This window comes from Contarinia nasturtii, unplaced genomic scaffold (assembly GCF_009176525.2).
Source record: "Contarinia nasturtii isolate CC-2019 unplaced genomic scaffold, AAFC_CNas_1.1 Cnas_scaffold_2108, whole genome shotgun sequence".
NCBI lineage: Eukaryota > Metazoa > Arthropoda > Insecta > Diptera > Cecidomyiidae > Contarinia > Contarinia nasturtii.
The window spans coordinates 43,670-59,704 of record NW_022199438.1 but is presented as its reverse complement, the minus strand read 5'-3'; the positions used below and the strand labels follow the sequence as shown (position 1 = coordinate 59,704).

Genomic DNA, 16,035 nt, shown 5'->3' with positions numbered 1-16,035 from the left:
TCGATTTTCGGGTTAACCCATTTTTCAGAAAGCGAATGGAAAATTAAAATGAACACTGGAATGAAGATAATTAATTCTTTTTAAAATAAAAATTAATTTTTTGAATCTCGGTGAAAATCACTACGGATTTTTTTTCGCTTGGAAATCTCTGATTTATATTTTCTTCTTGTGGAACAATGAAATGAATTCTGTACAATTAAATGTATTCTAAAATACTTTTCTGTTAATACACACTACGTGTGAGCGGAAAGGTAAAAAAATTGTCAATAAAAATCGTTTTCTTATTTTATAATAAATGGAAATTTGGTCGTTGATATCGGTCGATTTGATTGGGTGCTCCGGTGTGAGATGTGATGAGGTCTTAATATGGATTGAGAAGACATCCTGACATGAGATGATTCCTATTTCTGGTTTAAACAGATGCTGAAACAACAAAAGAAAAAACCCAATTAAAATTCATTTCAACTGGCAATGTTTCCAACTGAAATTGTTCAATTTGAAATAAACTTACGCCAAATCTTTACATGGTTTGCTGCAATAGTATCGATTGCCGGGCATGTCACATGTGGCGCACCATTGTTTCTTTCTCCTTAGCTCGCTTATTCTCAAAGTTCGCTTCAACTGTTCATTTTCGGCTTTGATTTGATCGACCATTTCCTTCAGACTGCTAATCTGTGCCATCGAATCAGTGTTACGCACAATACATTCATTGTGTTGATCCAAATCGTTCTTCATATTGCGATTCTCCCGAGTCAATAAATCGTTCTTTATGCGTAACTGATTGACCTCTTCCTGCAACATTTGATTTGAATCCACTGGAATGTCGTGAAAGTTCATCATTGTTGATCGCAACGATGAACGAATACATTCGGTCATTTGATACGTGCTCTGCTCGATCATGGCATTTTGAATCGCAAGCATGGAGCTTGAATCGTCTACCACCATTTGCGATTTTATCTCTCTAACCATCACATCGCTTTTCAAGAACGATTTCGTTTTTTGCTTGACTTCAACCCGTGGTGATGGTACGATTGGAATTCTTTTGGTTGGAATGAAGTTCAGTGCATTTGAGATTGACTTTCGAGCCTTTCGTCTGACCAGAACTTCAAAAGGTCGAACCACATTTGTTGAAGTAATTGGTGGCGATGGATTAACGGTTTTGTGCGAGCTGATTGGCAAATTGTCGTAAATTTCTTGCATCTTCGGTTTGGCAATTCGCAATGAGCTATTCATCAATTGATCTGTATTTGATATGGATAAAATAAACATGAAAAAATGTTCATGGGTAATGCGATTGAATATATGGAATTTTTTGGAATATTTACTTGGTGTGGCTTCCTTCACCGATGATTGTTTAATGTACTTGGAAATCGTTTGACATCGAGGAGTCAAAGTAACCGATTTACGATGAGTCGGAACATTGCCAACTCTTGATACCAATATATTATTCATATTATTTGAAAATGTATGATTTTTCACTGAAAATTCTCCCAATTTGATTACTGGTGTCAATTCAAATATTTATAACCATAACTGGACTAAATTCATGCGTTCGAAACGAACACAGCGATTGCCCGAAATTAGCTCAAATCGAAGAGCGAAAAGTCAACAGCTGTCAAAGAGCTTAGAAATGTACAACTTTGATGGATCAATTAACAGCTATCATTTCGCAGCACTGCACAACAGAACAACGACGCAAAAAACTGAGGGAGCAGCACGGTAATTTCAGTCTTGTGATATTAAATATTTTCCGATACAATTAAATGTGACATTGATTTGTGAAAGTGCTCGTTTTCCATGGTAATTTCAGTCGAAAATGAATAAAGACAACAAGACAATTCGATAAAAATATCCGTAAATTTGTTTCTTTTACTTAACAGATTAAAAAAACCAAGATCAAAATGGCGTCTGACCGAGTGTGTAAGATTTGCAAGTTCGGCGACACAGGTGTACTGGGAAATTTCGAGTGGATGACCGTTGAAGATATTACGATCCATTTGTTTTGCGCCGTAAGTATTTTTAAATACCAAGCTAAAGTGTTGAATGATTTTTCAACTGGTTCCCTTTCAGTTGTTGTCACCGAATTTGGTCAAAAAAGACGAACACGATAATGGTATGCCCAGTTTTATGGCGAAGGACATTCGCGATCTAATACGACGACATAAAGAGACCAAATGCGTATACTGTCAAAATGGAGGAGCATCAGTTCCTTGTGCAGACGAAAAATGTCAACGTTTTTTTCATGTCATTTGCGGTGAAAAAAATGACTGTTTGTCCACATTCAACAATAACTTCCAATCATTCTGCGACAAGCACGTTAAAATCACCGAAAAGTTTAGTTTTCACGGTAGCTTATGGAAGTGCCAAATTTGCTACAATCCAATTGGCGTTTATAATCAAATTACAGGCATCGGTATTACCACAAAAAATGCATGCAAAAGTATGCAATAACGGCTGGTCGTGAAACAAAATGCCCAAGTTGTGGATGTCTTGACAACGACGGTAATTACCAAGACTATCTACGGAATCGTGGTATTTATTGCCCAGACAAGAAACCAGGTGAGAAACGTTGATTCTATATGGTTCGTTCAATGCTGCGATTCAACATTGCTTAAAATTTGCTGATTTTTTTAAATTCCGAAATTTAGATTGGGAAGCGGACGGTGCTTACGATGATGTTGAACGATACACATATAAATACGTTGCTGAGACGTGCCGTTGCCCGCATGGCATTCATTACGAAGAAGACCGTGGCAAATGGGAAGTGTTGTGCTGCTATTTCTGTGGCGATAATTGCATTCATATCGAATGCCGAAGTTCAAGTAAAAATGACAAAATATTTGTATGCGACGTTTGCAGTAATACAGTTAAAGAGAAACTGGAATTTACCGAAAGCGATATGCTTCCACTTCGAAATGACTAGTTTCGCAAATAATCAATTATTTTTGCATATAAAATGCAATCAGTAATGATTGATTTTTCTTCATTCAGATTAGATTAGATTAGACTATCCATCTATCAATAGATTTAGAGAATGAACTGAAATTGAATAAAAACATTGATTATTCTGGATTTTTACCGTAAAAAGCTGAGTGTTTACAGTTATTTTTCAAATTACCTTCTTCATTTACTTGAGATTTTTCGGATGAGTAGCACTCCACTTAATTGAGGACGAGAATTAAGCCCGGTATTGGCCCCATGGAGTTCTCAGTTTATTTTTGATTTTGAAATGACCACATACTTTGATTTTTGGATAGGATAGATCCGTAAGATCTCTACAAGAGCTGGATCTAAGCGTGCGTGCGCCGCCGCATGATACATGCATTCGTTTTACCGTGTTGTTTCGACACGCAAATCAAAGTAGGCGAACTAAGAAGAATGAGTCTGCGTGTGTATGTGCGGAATATGCACACTTAGATCTAGCTTTTGCGGAGATCTTACGGAGCAAGTGATGTTAGTCAGCATTGCTGTCATTCAGCCTTGATGTTGTTTACTGAAATTCTGAAATCAATGATTTGATGTATTTGTTATATGATTTGATGTAATATCACAATCAGACTTACATTGAAAATTGGTTAGGAATGGATTACACTAAAGAGATAAATGAGAAAATTACTTACGCTGCATTTTTTTTAATTTCCTTCATCTCCTAGTGCATAGGGCCTTCAGACAATGGGAGGAAATGACAGCAAATTTTAAAATTGGCGCGCTGTTTAGTTTCGATTTGAGTTGTAAAATTACATTGACGTCCCCTTTGAAATTCAGTGCGCCACCGTCGGCTCAAAGAGACTTGAATTCTTCACATCCTCTCATTGCCTTCAGATAAGAATTCTTATCTTTCTGGTTTCTGTTGATCAGTTAATTCAGATAAATCGGTGATCAGCCGATTGTATCCTACATTTCTTATTATTTTGCTATATTCTATATGGCGTTGGATTTCTATTTTACGTGTCTGTGCTGAAATCCATACCTTTGTTGTACACAGACACGGTTGACACAGTATTTTACGACTACATACGATGTTCGGTCACCCATTTATCTCCTGACCAAAGCTTCTGCAGCTTAACTCAGTTGATCGAATAGTGCCGCAGTAGTCCTAGTATCCACTGTGCCCACTTACGCTGCATTAGTTTGTGTAAATTCTGGATATTCTGAATTTAAGATCGTGCCATAGATTCGATCGGTCACATATTGCATTGACATTGAAAACAATAAAAGAGAGAATAGAAAACAGATTGTTGACTGAAACCAGCTATCACTTCTTTAAAGGTCCAACAAATTTGGTACTTTTCATTTATATCTTGCACTCTCATTCATTTACCGAGTGAGTTAGTAAATATGGAATATTTCAGTTGCTCTCTGATACTTTGACACATTGTGTGGTAAAATTCACAAGTTAACAGCACTGTATTTGAAGAAAATTGTTCTCCATTCCTTTTCATTTGCAATCAGTCAATTGAACAAAGTCAAACAACAGAAATAGTCTTAATAAAACCAAATTGGTTTTGGTGGAATTTAATGAATTGGAATATCGTAGTAGACAATTCTTTTGCTCACAAATGAGCATTGTGGCCCTGTCACATGATATTACAGAATTTGTTTCTTATAAATCTAACTAATAATAAATTCTTATACATTTTTTCATGAAAATGTAATTCAAGTTTTTATTAATTCTAAAAATTCTTTTTAATTCTTAATAAGAAAAATCGTGTATGGTGGGAATTTGTATTGGATTGAAGTCGGTCATTGATATTTGATTGGGTGTTCTGGTGTACGATGAGAAGGCGTTTTGGTATGAGATGAAAAAATCTTATTTCTTGTTTAAACTCATGCTGAAACAACAAAAGAAATAAAAAACTACTTAAAATTCATTCCAATTGGCAATGGTTCCAAATTAAATCGTCCAATTTGAAATAAACTTACGCCAAATCTTCACATGGTTTGCTGCAGTAGTATCGGCTGCCGGGCATGTCACATGTGGCGCACCATTGTTTCTTCCTCTTAAGATCGCTTCTCTCCAAATCACGTTTCAACCGTTCATTTTCGGCTTTAAATTGATCGATGATCGCATTCAGACCTTCAATTTGTGTCATCAAATCGGCTTCATGCTCAATACATTCATTGTGTTGATCCAAAATGCTCTTCATATTGCGATTTTCCAGCGTCAATAAATCGTTCTTTATGCGTAACTGATCGATCTCTTCTTGCAACATTTTATTTGATAACAATGGAATGTCGCGAAAGTTCATCAATGTTGATTGCAACGATGAACGAATACATTCGGTCATTTGAAGCGTGCTTTGTTCGATCACGGCATTTTGAATAGCGAACATGGAACTTGAATCGACTGTCATCGTTTGCGATGGAATCTCCTTAATCACCACATCGCTATCCACGTCGCTCTTTACCTCGCTTTTCAAGTACGAATCGCCTCGCTTTTCAAACAATTTTGTTTCTTGCTTGACTTCAACCCGTGCTGATGGTACGATCGGAATTTTTACAGTTGGAATGAAGTGTGGTGTATTTGGGAATGTCTTTCGTGCCTTTTGGCCTGCTGGAACTTCAAAAGGACGCACCACATTCGTTGAAGTAATTGGTGCCGGTGGGTTAACTGTTTTGTGCGAGCTGATTGACAAATTATCGTAAATTTTTTGCTTCTTCGGTTTGGCAATTCGCAATGAGCTATGATCTGTATTTGATATGGATAACAAATATGAGAAAATGTTTATGAGAATGTCATTTTTATAATTACCAAAACTTGTTGTGGCTTCGTTCATCGACAATTTCTTATTGTCCATGGAAATAGTTTGACTTAATCGTCGGGTGTTCGCAGCAATCGATTTACGACGAGAGTGTACGTTGCCAACACTTGATGACAATCCTTTCACCGATGCGATCGTTTGTCGGCGTTCTTTCGATATTGGTTTGGGAGCATATTCATGGCCTAATTGTTTCCATGCCCCGGGAATCATTTCATATAAGTGACGCTCCAAATTTCTTACATCTAGCCGTCCGTTTTTTGGTCCAAAATGAAAAGAACCGAATTTAAAGATGAGATTTTTTCGATACTCGTCGGCTTGCTGTTTTTTTTTTAATTAAAAACAAGAGTGTCTTTTTTGGTCTTTAAAGACAGAAATTCTATTCATAGAACAACTTACATAAATTGCGAGTTTTAATGCATCCTGGTGTGAGTCAACGTTGCCAGGATTTTCTTCCGAATAGATTCGACAGTTGGTGGCCGATAATCTTGATCGCTTGTTATTTTCACTGAAAAAATAGATGTCGACCATTGGACGGCCAACAACTGTGTCGTCAACAGTACATAATTTGGCTGGCCAATATGGGTATCCCTTTTGTTTAGCCCACACCTACGCAGTAAAATGTAGAACAAATTAATGTGCTGTCAACTGACACACTAGCTATGTTTTACCAATAAGTGGGGCTTTTGACAAGGCCGAACCATCCAATTATCTGGTCTTTGGTTCGCTTCACAGTAGCACTCGGAACACATACGAATGGATGCCATTTCTTCATTTGTGTAATCCACTAACCATTTTGTCTTATCCACGGCATCTTTGTCACCTAATGTGTAGACAGAATAAAAGTATTTGGAATAAAAATGCAATCTCAACTGGCTGTCATAGATATACATCTCATAATTAGCAAAAATGATACTCACGTCGTGACAAGTGTGCTTTGACATTGTGCTCAATCCACTTAATATCGGCCGAGAATTCTGCAATGCATCGATATTGCTGCTTCGTGGTTTTGTCCTTGATTTTTGCCAGATCCAGTGGATGGAATACGGTTTCATCGACGTCCGAGAAATCAATGTTCAGAAGTTTGCTGCATAGCTACAAAGGAGAAAAAGTAGTTCCTTTTTGGTAGAAACAATATCTGAATTATGACGAAACATGGCACTTACATATTCATCTGCAAGAAGCCCGTCGGCAACAAGACCCAAAACCCGATTCAAATACGGCTGATCCATTTGGCTGAAATTTGAAATGAATTGCATAAATGGTTAGACTTTTAAACAAAAAAACCCCATCATTTGAACTGCTCACCTTTCAACGCGATCTCTTTCAAAATTGATGCATTCGGGACATCTCCATAAACTCTGCGCTTCGGCAGTCATTGCTTTTGATTTTGAACAGGCCGGCGAAATGTGAAATGCTCGTTCGCATTCTGTACAAAATAGACCCGGCTCGGTTTTGTGACATTTCCAACAGTATTCGTCGAACTACAAACGAAAAAATAAAAACAAATTTATCAATTAATAATCGGACAGAAATATTTCGTTCAAGAAAATCCGAGAGTCGAGCGCTATCCATATAAATACATTGTGACGTCACACATCTTACACAGAAACGACATCTTTGTAAAACAGACTAACTACAATGTAAAAGTATAGCGAGAGGGGAAGGGAGTAAATAAAAAGGGGAAACAGATACGTTTGATTTACATTGTAGTTAGTCGGTTATTAATAGATGGCGTTTATATAGTGTGCCCTTATTGCGCTTGACTCTCGAGAAAATCGCATAAAAATGTATGTTGAAAATACACGATAAATGATAAAAACCATTGAATCCTAGAGGAGTTTATGCTTTGGTTGAATTATTTCTGACCATACACACACAAACCGACTTTCAATTTGGTATACGAAAAAAATACGCAATAACATGCATTAGGATAAACTAATGTGCTGGCAACTGTCACACTGGCTATTTGGTGCCTAAATTGAATGCCCGAATAAACAAAAATCAATTGAATTGCCGGAATGTTTATTTTGATTTAACAAAAAATCGCATCCGTATTTCCACTGAAAAGTGATTTTTTATATTTTTCATCGAAATTGGCATAGCAACAACGAACAGTGGTTTTTTTTTTAGCAAACGATGAAGACGAAACACAATTTACATCTAAGAAATCTTATATCGCGACCGAATGGTCGGAATTTAAAAACAAAATGTACGAAAAAACAACACATGAAGCGGCTGGATTTTTCTTTGCGCAAAAATCGAAATTTCGAACAAAAAAAATAGGTTGAGGTACAGAAGAGCCGTTGAAATTGAGAAAAACTACGCACTTGCATATAAAATGACAAAAAAAAAACTTACATTGTTTTTCCCGGAACGGTATTCTGCCATGGTGTTTGGTAGCAAATTTTTTTTGTTTCGTTGTTGTCACTATGGTTATTTTTGCACGACTAAAAGTCCCCACAAAGCACAGCACACAATCAACATCAACATAATCGTCATTAACGTAAATGTATAAGTGCGAGATCGGACGATGAAAGTAACTTGCGCAATGCGCATGTATATGTGTGAGATGCTGTGTGAGATGCTCTGGTTTCAATGACGCCGGCATCGTACGAGCGTAATGGGCCCTTCTCTCACTAACACATACACACAGAATAGAAAAATGGTTCATCAGCTGACAATAAGGGTAGAACGGGACAGATTCATGTTTTTGTTTATTGTCATACCGGCTGTGCATATTTTTTGTGATGCCGTCGGTGCACAATGAGCCGTATTAGAACACATTTTTTGCGACACAACTGCACGGACTTCAACACGCGATGTTCACTGAACAACTTTTTTTTTGTGTCTCAAGTTTTTCGGCTCAATTCTTATGGAATCGACATGCTCAATTTACTTTTGCTGTTCACAATTCATTTCGTTTGACATTTCGCCCATTTTTGGAAAATTCCACACACTTTTGCTCACACGTTCGTTGAAAAAATCATAACTAATTTTGAAAAATATTCACATTTTCATTGGGATTTTTTAGTTTGTTGTTTTGTTGTTTAAACACACTCTAATTTTATCGATGGTTTATACCACGACACGCAACTGCTTGTTTCACATTACCTATTCCGGTCAATACTAGTTTTGTTGTGTCATTCACACGATTCTCGCGCCAATTTAAATATTATTCTCTTTGATGGAAGTGACAGTCAGGCGAAATTTCGAAAAAAATCTGGATAAAAATTGAAACAGCATTAATTAAAATTTAATAAGAAAACGTTTGTTCTAGAATAGAAAAAAACCAAATTGTAATGCAGACATTTTATGCACGTATTTATGTCTTTATTTTGACTAGTACATGTATTAGTGGCACAAGCAACATTTTCCAAAAATATATTTTTATGCAAAATAAAAAATGTCTTAGTTACCATTGTGAACTTTAATTTATCCTATCAGCGAATAGAATTCACAAGAACTGTATATCAAAGTTATTTTTCAGAATCACAATAATATTAATTACATTCAGGTACAGATGTACAGTTGAACCTTTCCATGGCAATTTTTTTTGCTTTTCTACGTAACATTTTGCCTCTTGTTGTTGTAGGAATAAACACCTCCACGGAGCTTACAGTTATCAGGAAAATGATCTGTGGAAAAAGCTGCAAACATTTAATCATACAGAGATTCACGTTGAATTTTCAATTTATGTATGTTCATAAATTCATACGACCATTTGACAGATATCATTTTCAGATATTTTCGAATAGATTTTGCGCACAACAAGAGCAGCAGGCAAATCTCCGGCCAAATCATTAGGTACACCAGCGACGCAAACAGATTCAATTTCAGGTGATGTAATCAGTAAACTTTCAACGTCGGGTGATGAAAATTTTCGACTGCAGTATTTCAAAATATCTTTTTCTCTATCAACGATAAATATGTGTCCATCTTTGTCCACATGACTAATGTCTCCAGTTCAAAAAAATCCTCATCGTCAATGGACACTTTCGTCAACTCTTCACATCCATGATAGCCAATAAATTTTTACAAACTTTTAAGGCAGAGCTCACCGTCTGTGTCAATACCACAGCGATTGCCATTTTCATCAATGATTTTTAAAACCAAACCGTTTGCTAACTAACCAATCGTGTCTTTGCCGCTTTTTGGAAAATCATTCGTTACAAATCCAAATTCAGACAATCCATAAACATTCACTGCACACCCATTTGTCAAATAAGAATTGTATTCGTTCAAAGCTGCAAAAGGCACCCTGACGGCGCCTATCAGTTGAAGTTTGATGGTGAAATAAAAGTTTTAAATAAGTTCTACCTTTGGATGGACTTGTTGTACCAGATGAACACATTTTTATAGCAGCATCATTGACTCCATCGGCCTGGATGGGTCTAGAAATGTCGAGAAAAACAAAACGATTTTACCTGTTACGACACCGAGCTCTTCTGGGGACTTGGTAAAAAAAAATCCAACTTACATAAAACTGTCCTCCGTCCCTATTTTCTCAAAGAGATTTTCGACCGTTTCTGAGTCACCTTTAGCACCATTCAATGTAAAAATTTGTGCATTAATTCCAACCTCTTTGAGACTTTCATTGACTAAATCATAGAAGTCAATATCACAAAACACGGCAACTGGTTGACTCCTTTGGTAGATCGAAACGATATCCCTCTGAAGTATTACACATACCTGGTAGACAACCAATCGAAAAAGCAGCAAATACCAGTGGTGTGACATCATCGGAATTTTTTACCATAAATCCAAACACCTGCTTCGGTGTATAGCCTCGTTTTTGGAGGTTTTGTGCTGCGCAAATAGTTTTGACATAAAGCCCGTTGTATGTGAACTGTTTATCTGTATCAGCATTTATCTTCAACGAACATTAAACAAATTCTTTAAATACTTTTAATCTACGCAATCAGTGCAATAGTAAAATATTCACAAATCAATTCATACCTGAGCAATTTTTGATCCATTCACTTTCATTGATCTCAATAGCACATGCGCTATTGAAATATTTGGATTGTATAACTCTAGAAAAGAGCAATTCCTCCACAGTTTTGTTTCTTCATCGAATTTCGTACGATAAATTTTTGCAAAATTGAATGGAAATAGCTTCAGAAACGTTATTTGTGAATATTGACAATAATTTGACTACAGATTTTTTTTGTTTCGACTTGCTTGCGTGAATCCACTAATTCTCATCTAAAATTGCACAAAGAATATGTGGTTGTTATTTTTATCTTATCTCAAAGATGAGATCTCATGATAAAAACGATACATTCAAATTGTAATTGGCATTAAATCTCACCGATTAGATTATATTAAAAGTTTTGGAAAGGTAAATTATTAAACCAAAAAAAAAATTCACCACAAAACGTATTTTTATGCCTATTTCGTGAAGAAAACACGATTAGAATCAATTTTGGGGCATATTAATAATGCGTCGCTGTATGTGATATGTCCTGTGGCCTCGTTTGTGGACGCTTTGTTTATCACAAATAGTTTTGACATAAAGATCTTTGTGTCAGCATTTAGCTTCAATGAACATTAACTGAATTCTTTAAATACTTTTCAATGCAAAAGCAAAGTATTCAAAAATCAATTCATACATGAGCAATTTTTGATCCATTCAATTTCATTGATCTCAAAAGCACATGCGCCAATGAAATATTTGGATTGTATAACTGGGAAACTCCACAATTTTGTTTCTTTTCATCGAATTGCGTACGAAAGATTTTTTGCGTGAAACCACTAAACAATCATTAAAAAAATACATGGTTTTAATGATTGTTATCTAATCTCAAAGTAGTCGAAAAATAATTAGATTAACGATTAGAAGTTGCATGACATGAAACACATTTTATTGTGCTTTGAACAAAAACGTGTTATACACTTGATTTGAATTCAAACTACGTGTAAATTAATAAATTTATGTTTTTAATTAGGTTGGAATGAAGTCCGTATATTCACTCAAAAGAGTATGTATTTATCCCCAAGGTGAAAATCAAACTTTGCGTGCGTTGATCAATAAAACGAAATCGTGTATATATGTGGCCTTAAAAAAGAAAGCATAAAGAAATTAGGTAAAATCAGGGCCACATGTTTTTAATTTCACCTTTAAAAATATTTCTGATTTATGTGTCTTGCGGCATAGTATATGAGTTCTGCAACGCTTATAAAACTGCAACCAGAAAATAGTGCCGCGGCTCCGCCGAATGATACTTTCCATGGAACATACGCGAAGGATAAAAAAATAAGAATTCAATTTTGAACCAATTTAATATTAAGAGTGACCCACTGAAAGGAAAACATTAGAGTAAAACATACCAATCAGAAAATGAATGCCAAATTTCAAGTCTCGTTTTATTCGAGTCTTTTTAATTTTCGAATTTATGAAAATATCAGATTGTCGAATGTCGAATTTAGCTGTCGGAATGATTGAGTAATCAACTGAATTGCATTGCGGCCAACATGAACATTTTATTCGATATTCAGTCCAATTCTTTTTCGATAAACAAATCCTACAATGATGTGAAAATAAATATACATATACTCGTTTAAAGCCAATACGATTTTACTACCCGTATTAGAAGAATATAGGCACATCTTCTTCGCTTTGGCGAATATCAGCAGTAGAATTCACTGCGACGTGGTCAAAAAACATCAAGTAGCCATATGTAAATGTTTCATTCTCTTTTGTGCGAACTTTCTTTGACTGTGTATGGCTGTGAGCAAACACATGCATTAGATCACGACAGTTCGCAGCGAACTCAACGGCTGATATTCCGTAAAGCAGCGATGATGTGCCGAGTAAACACGAAGCGTGAATTGTTCTAATACGCGTTACTGAAGCCGTATTGGCTTTAAACGAGTATAATAACAGAAATTTATGGAATAACAAAGCGTTTTACATTCCAGTGACGTTGCACAATGGCCCCAAACCTGAAATTGACTCAATATTATGGTTTTGATAAAAAAGTTTGAATATATTCTCAATTCAATATTAAATCACCCAATTTGTAAAAGAATGGTCGACATCCGCACAATTTAACTGCTGCATTAGCGGCGCATTCCATTAGACACAGATTTTGTTTGTACACACCGTTTGGATAACTGTGACTCGATGTTGTTTCTTCACCAAACCTACACTTACGACTCTCAATTCCAAACAGTTTGGACCGCTCGGTTGTGACTACTCCACTTATTTCCACATCAAGATGTAACCGATGTCTATTTTCCCATTTGGGCATATGAAATTCGATTTGACGAGATCTTTGCATATTTAGCATATCGTCTGATTCATGAAAATACTTTGAAAACGAAAATACATTGATACTCGGTGTCGTCGACATTTTTGCAACTACCATATCTACTTACAATCATCGACTTTTCAGAAGGCACAACGGGAAAAGTTAGCATTCTACAGAGGTCTGACGTTCGACAACTGTATTTGTCAATTTCTTTAAATGCGGAACTGCCATTACTACCCTGTCTTTCATAACTTTTAAAATACAGACAATATATGACAAATATATCCAAACACAAACAATTGCAACAGCACTGCAACCAATTTTAAGTCATGCTCAGACACATGGAGGAGATTAAACAAGTTTTAAAGTTGTCTCATCACCTTCTGTGTCTGAACATGATTTGAAATTTGTTGCAAATATGTTTCATTCACCCAGTGGTTTGGTTAGTTGGTTTGAAGTAATTGTACAACAGTGTGCGCGCGTAACATATTCCAGCTTCTGTTATAATAGGTAAAATATTGGCAAATATTCTTGTGTCGTTATTTTTTACCTGTAAATATTTCGATAAACAACGAAAGATGAAAGATATTAACTAGAACACTTGTAGAACACTTACGTTATATGCGATATTTAACATATCTTCTCCACTAAGATTTTGGAACAAAGTGGCATTTTCAAGTTCATTGATCAGGTGTATTTTCTCTGCGTTCAAAGAGCCTATTAACTTCATGTAATGACGATAGTCCTGATAGTCTTTCGAAGTGTGACTGAAGGTTTTATTTGTTGTGAGTTGATAGGATCTTTCAATAAAACGTTCATTATCATAGTCGGAACAGAGGGTGAAGGCTGGCCTTCGGTACGACCAAGCTTGATAGTCCAACTCAAGAGAGAACGCAAATGGTTCGTCCAAAAATCGAACAAATTGATTTGAGCAAATGGAAAATGCGAAGTAGAAAAAGGATGCGACCAACAATGACCAAACACATCTAGAAATAAGCGTCAGATCTGAAAGTTCATTGGAGTTTTCAACGAGCCACACTTTTGTTATCCGAGTCCATCCGTGGCCCGACAATTATCTACTCGAATCCGTCTACCCATTTTTGGGGCCAAATGAAATAAGAAGCCAATAGAATTCGAGTGTCGAGACTCGGTCAGCGTCGGGTTTGGTAGCTCCTTGAGAACTCTAGTGTTCATGTTGTATAATTGAAATGTATACAATCGGAACCTTTCGAGTATAGTATAACATTTATTGGTCATATGCTTGAAACCATGGAGATTTGTCTCTTCGCAAAATTTTGATAAAAACGAACTTTTGAAATATCGACGAATCTTGTTCCACCTCAAAATTAACGAACTTTTGAAAAAGACACGAAAATATTTTAAAGACCTCACGGAAATCATTTTGCAATGTACTTTCACGCCCGACTATAACCGTACTGAATACAGACTATCCAATTTTTTTACATTTATTAGGTTCTCACTTTTAAAACGAACAATATTCAAACATTGTTATTCAGTTGGAAACTCTAATTCCATTAAAATTAATAATCTCAAAAAAGAATATTAGCTTAATGTGAGAAAAAACAATTTAATATTAATAAATTTAAAAGGCGTGACTTGGAAATTGTAACGAATTTCATTTGGCTAATTCCACCATATTACCATTACATTGATATCCATTTGTGTGTGAGCGTGTTGCGCGCAAATGAAGTGAATTAAAATTTACGTAAAATCCAAATATAAATGGTTTCAACCACACTGAGAAACGAAGCAGCAAAAAATAGACCGATAATGCTGCCAATGGTGACAACAAGGTCGAGATCGCTGAACGATACTTCACGCATTATCACTTTTGGCTTATTAATCACTTCAATTGAAAATGGCGAAATCGCTATTACTGGATCGCTTTCATTGAATTGAGTATAAGGTTCGGTCCTGTAATGGTTATTGTACCTGCAAATAGAATGTTTGCATCATTCAAATATTTACGAATTAATGCATGAAATTGAATAACGATAATGAAAATATTTATGGAAAAAATCAATAAAAATTTAGAAGAGACATACCCCACCAAATCAATGTGCATTTCGGTGCAAGTCTGAGGGCACGGTTCTACTTCATCATGATATTCATTTGCCAGAAGTCCCATAAAATAGCCCTTGGTGCACTCCATTTGCGTGTAATTGCAGTAATAATCTTTGTCTGTCGGAACAAACGAATCGGACTCACTCTCATCATTGATCATCATTGATCATCATTGATAAGAAAATCGTTAAATCAAAAATATATTACATTCAATCGGTGCAAAGTGTAGTGTACAATTGCACAGTTCAAGCTCAAAATAGACCCGCAAGTAAATCCAACACGAGACAGTACTATAAGGTAAAGATGCATCATCAGGCCAACGTTCATCCGAAAATAGGCAGTTTCGCGTCTCAAACGAGACATCTCGAACATCTTCCGAATTTTTTACTTGAGTTGTCTGAAGAGTATTTTAACTTTTCGTCATTTTTATTAAAGAAGAGGTGAAAGATTCAATTACCATCACTCTGACATCCCATTTTTGCTCCTTATATAATTCAAAACGCAGAATCGACTTCATCAATACATTCGGAAATTCATCGGGACTATGCACTGAAACCTGAAGCGAAACTTATTTAATTACACCTTGAAAAGAAATTGATGTGATTACGCACCGTATATCTATAACCCCAATGCTGAATTACTTCAAAACTTAATTTTGCACCGTCTTTGTAGAAGGTCAATGGCAATTTTTCCCAATCTAAATCACTGAACAAATCAAATAAAATTCACATTATTCTTTAGCCCATTTAGATTTCTTCATATATAATTACTAAAAATAAATTGAGTTGGCCATGAAGCACACGCCTTCGAAATAAACTATTTCTCGCTTGAATATTTCGCTGCAGTTTGCAATTTTTCTACCATTGAAGGTAATGTTAATGAGTACCTCGTCACAATCTGGCCACAACTAAGAAAATTGAAATTAAATATTTTAA

The 16,035-nt window shown here is 35.7% G+C and overlaps 6 protein-coding genes across 6 annotated transcripts in view; 1 reads left to right on the top strand and 5 right to left on the bottom strand.

Moving 5' to 3' along the window:
• Nucleotides 1-121: 121 nt before the first annotated feature.
• On the bottom strand, nucleotides 122-1,554 carry LOC116347782. The gene is made up of 3 exons (XM_031778513.1): nucleotides 1,326-1,554; nucleotides 512-1,241; nucleotides 122-423 (listed from the first exon to the last, which is right to left on the bottom strand). Exons 1-3 carry the CDS (start codon nucleotides 1,450-1,452, stop codon nucleotides 402-404), a joined length of 879 nt encoding a protein of 292 aa, XP_031634373.1. The 5' UTR covers nucleotides 1,453-1,554; the 3' UTR covers nucleotides 122-401.
• Nucleotides 1,555-1,681: 127 nt separating this feature from the next.
• LOC116347790 (G2/M phase-specific E3 ubiquitin-protein ligase-like) lies at nucleotides 1,682-2,983 on the top strand. Its single transcript, XM_031778521.1, has 4 exons — nucleotides 1,682-1,800; nucleotides 1,881-2,009; nucleotides 2,071-2,559; nucleotides 2,649-2,983. The coding sequence occupies exons 3-4, from the start codon at nucleotides 2,433-2,435 to the stop codon at nucleotides 2,921-2,923; spliced, it is 402 nt and encodes a 133-aa protein (XP_031634381.1). The 5' UTR covers nucleotides 1,682-1,800; nucleotides 1,881-2,009; nucleotides 2,071-2,432; the 3' UTR covers nucleotides 2,924-2,983.
• Nucleotides 2,984-4,480: 1,497 nt separating this feature from the next.
• LOC116347779 lies at nucleotides 4,481-9,378 on the bottom strand. Its single transcript, XM_031778506.1, has 10 exons — nucleotides 9,271-9,378; nucleotides 8,121-8,982; nucleotides 7,068-7,243; nucleotides 6,926-6,995; nucleotides 6,680-6,854; nucleotides 6,431-6,582; nucleotides 6,159-6,368; nucleotides 5,753-6,080; nucleotides 4,924-5,689; nucleotides 4,481-4,832 (listed from the first exon to the last, which is right to left on the bottom strand). Exons 2-10 carry the CDS (start codon nucleotides 8,148-8,150, stop codon nucleotides 4,811-4,813), a joined length of 1,929 nt encoding a protein of 642 aa, XP_031634366.1. The 5' UTR covers nucleotides 8,151-8,982; nucleotides 9,271-9,378; the 3' UTR covers nucleotides 4,481-4,810.
• A 224-nt stretch (nucleotides 9,379-9,602) lies between these two features.
• Nucleotides 9,603-10,542, bottom strand: LOC116347793. Its single transcript, XM_031778523.1, has 2 exons — nucleotides 10,240-10,542; nucleotides 9,603-10,153 (listed from the first exon to the last, which is right to left on the bottom strand). The coding sequence occupies exons 1-2, from the start codon at nucleotides 10,500-10,502 to the stop codon at nucleotides 9,943-9,945; spliced, it is 474 nt and encodes a 157-aa protein (XP_031634383.1). The 5' UTR covers nucleotides 10,503-10,542; the 3' UTR covers nucleotides 9,603-9,942.
• Nucleotides 10,543-11,710: 1,168 nt separating this feature from the next.
• On the bottom strand, nucleotides 11,711-13,247 carry LOC116347796 (sodium channel protein Nach-like). Its single transcript, XM_031778525.1, has 6 exons — nucleotides 13,143-13,247; nucleotides 12,778-13,075; nucleotides 12,677-12,707; nucleotides 12,093-12,286; nucleotides 11,881-11,986; nucleotides 11,711-11,820 (listed from the first exon to the last, which is right to left on the bottom strand). The coding sequence occupies exons 1-5, from the start codon at nucleotides 13,182-13,184 to the stop codon at nucleotides 11,883-11,885; spliced, it is 669 nt and encodes a 222-aa protein (XP_031634385.1). The 5' UTR covers nucleotides 13,185-13,247; the 3' UTR covers nucleotides 11,711-11,820; nucleotides 11,881-11,882.
• A 1,451-nt stretch (nucleotides 13,248-14,698) lies between these two features.
• LOC116347769 overlaps nucleotides 14,699-16,035 on the bottom strand; it is a 12,872-nt gene continuing 11,535 nt past the window's right edge. Inside the window, exons 3-8 of the mRNA XM_031778488.1 lie at nucleotides 15,871-16,007; nucleotides 15,712-15,805; nucleotides 15,558-15,656; nucleotides 15,308-15,497; nucleotides 15,082-15,217; nucleotides 14,699-14,968 (exon numbers count right to left, since the gene is read on the bottom strand). Of these exons, the coding sequence (XP_031634348.1) occupies nucleotides 14,731-14,968; nucleotides 15,082-15,217; nucleotides 15,308-15,497; nucleotides 15,558-15,656; nucleotides 15,712-15,805; nucleotides 15,871-16,007 (894 nt within the window). The 3' untranslated portion in view covers nucleotides 14,699-14,730. The remainder of the gene's footprint in view (nucleotides 14,969-15,081; nucleotides 15,218-15,307; nucleotides 15,498-15,557; nucleotides 15,657-15,711; nucleotides 15,806-15,870; nucleotides 16,008-16,035) is intronic.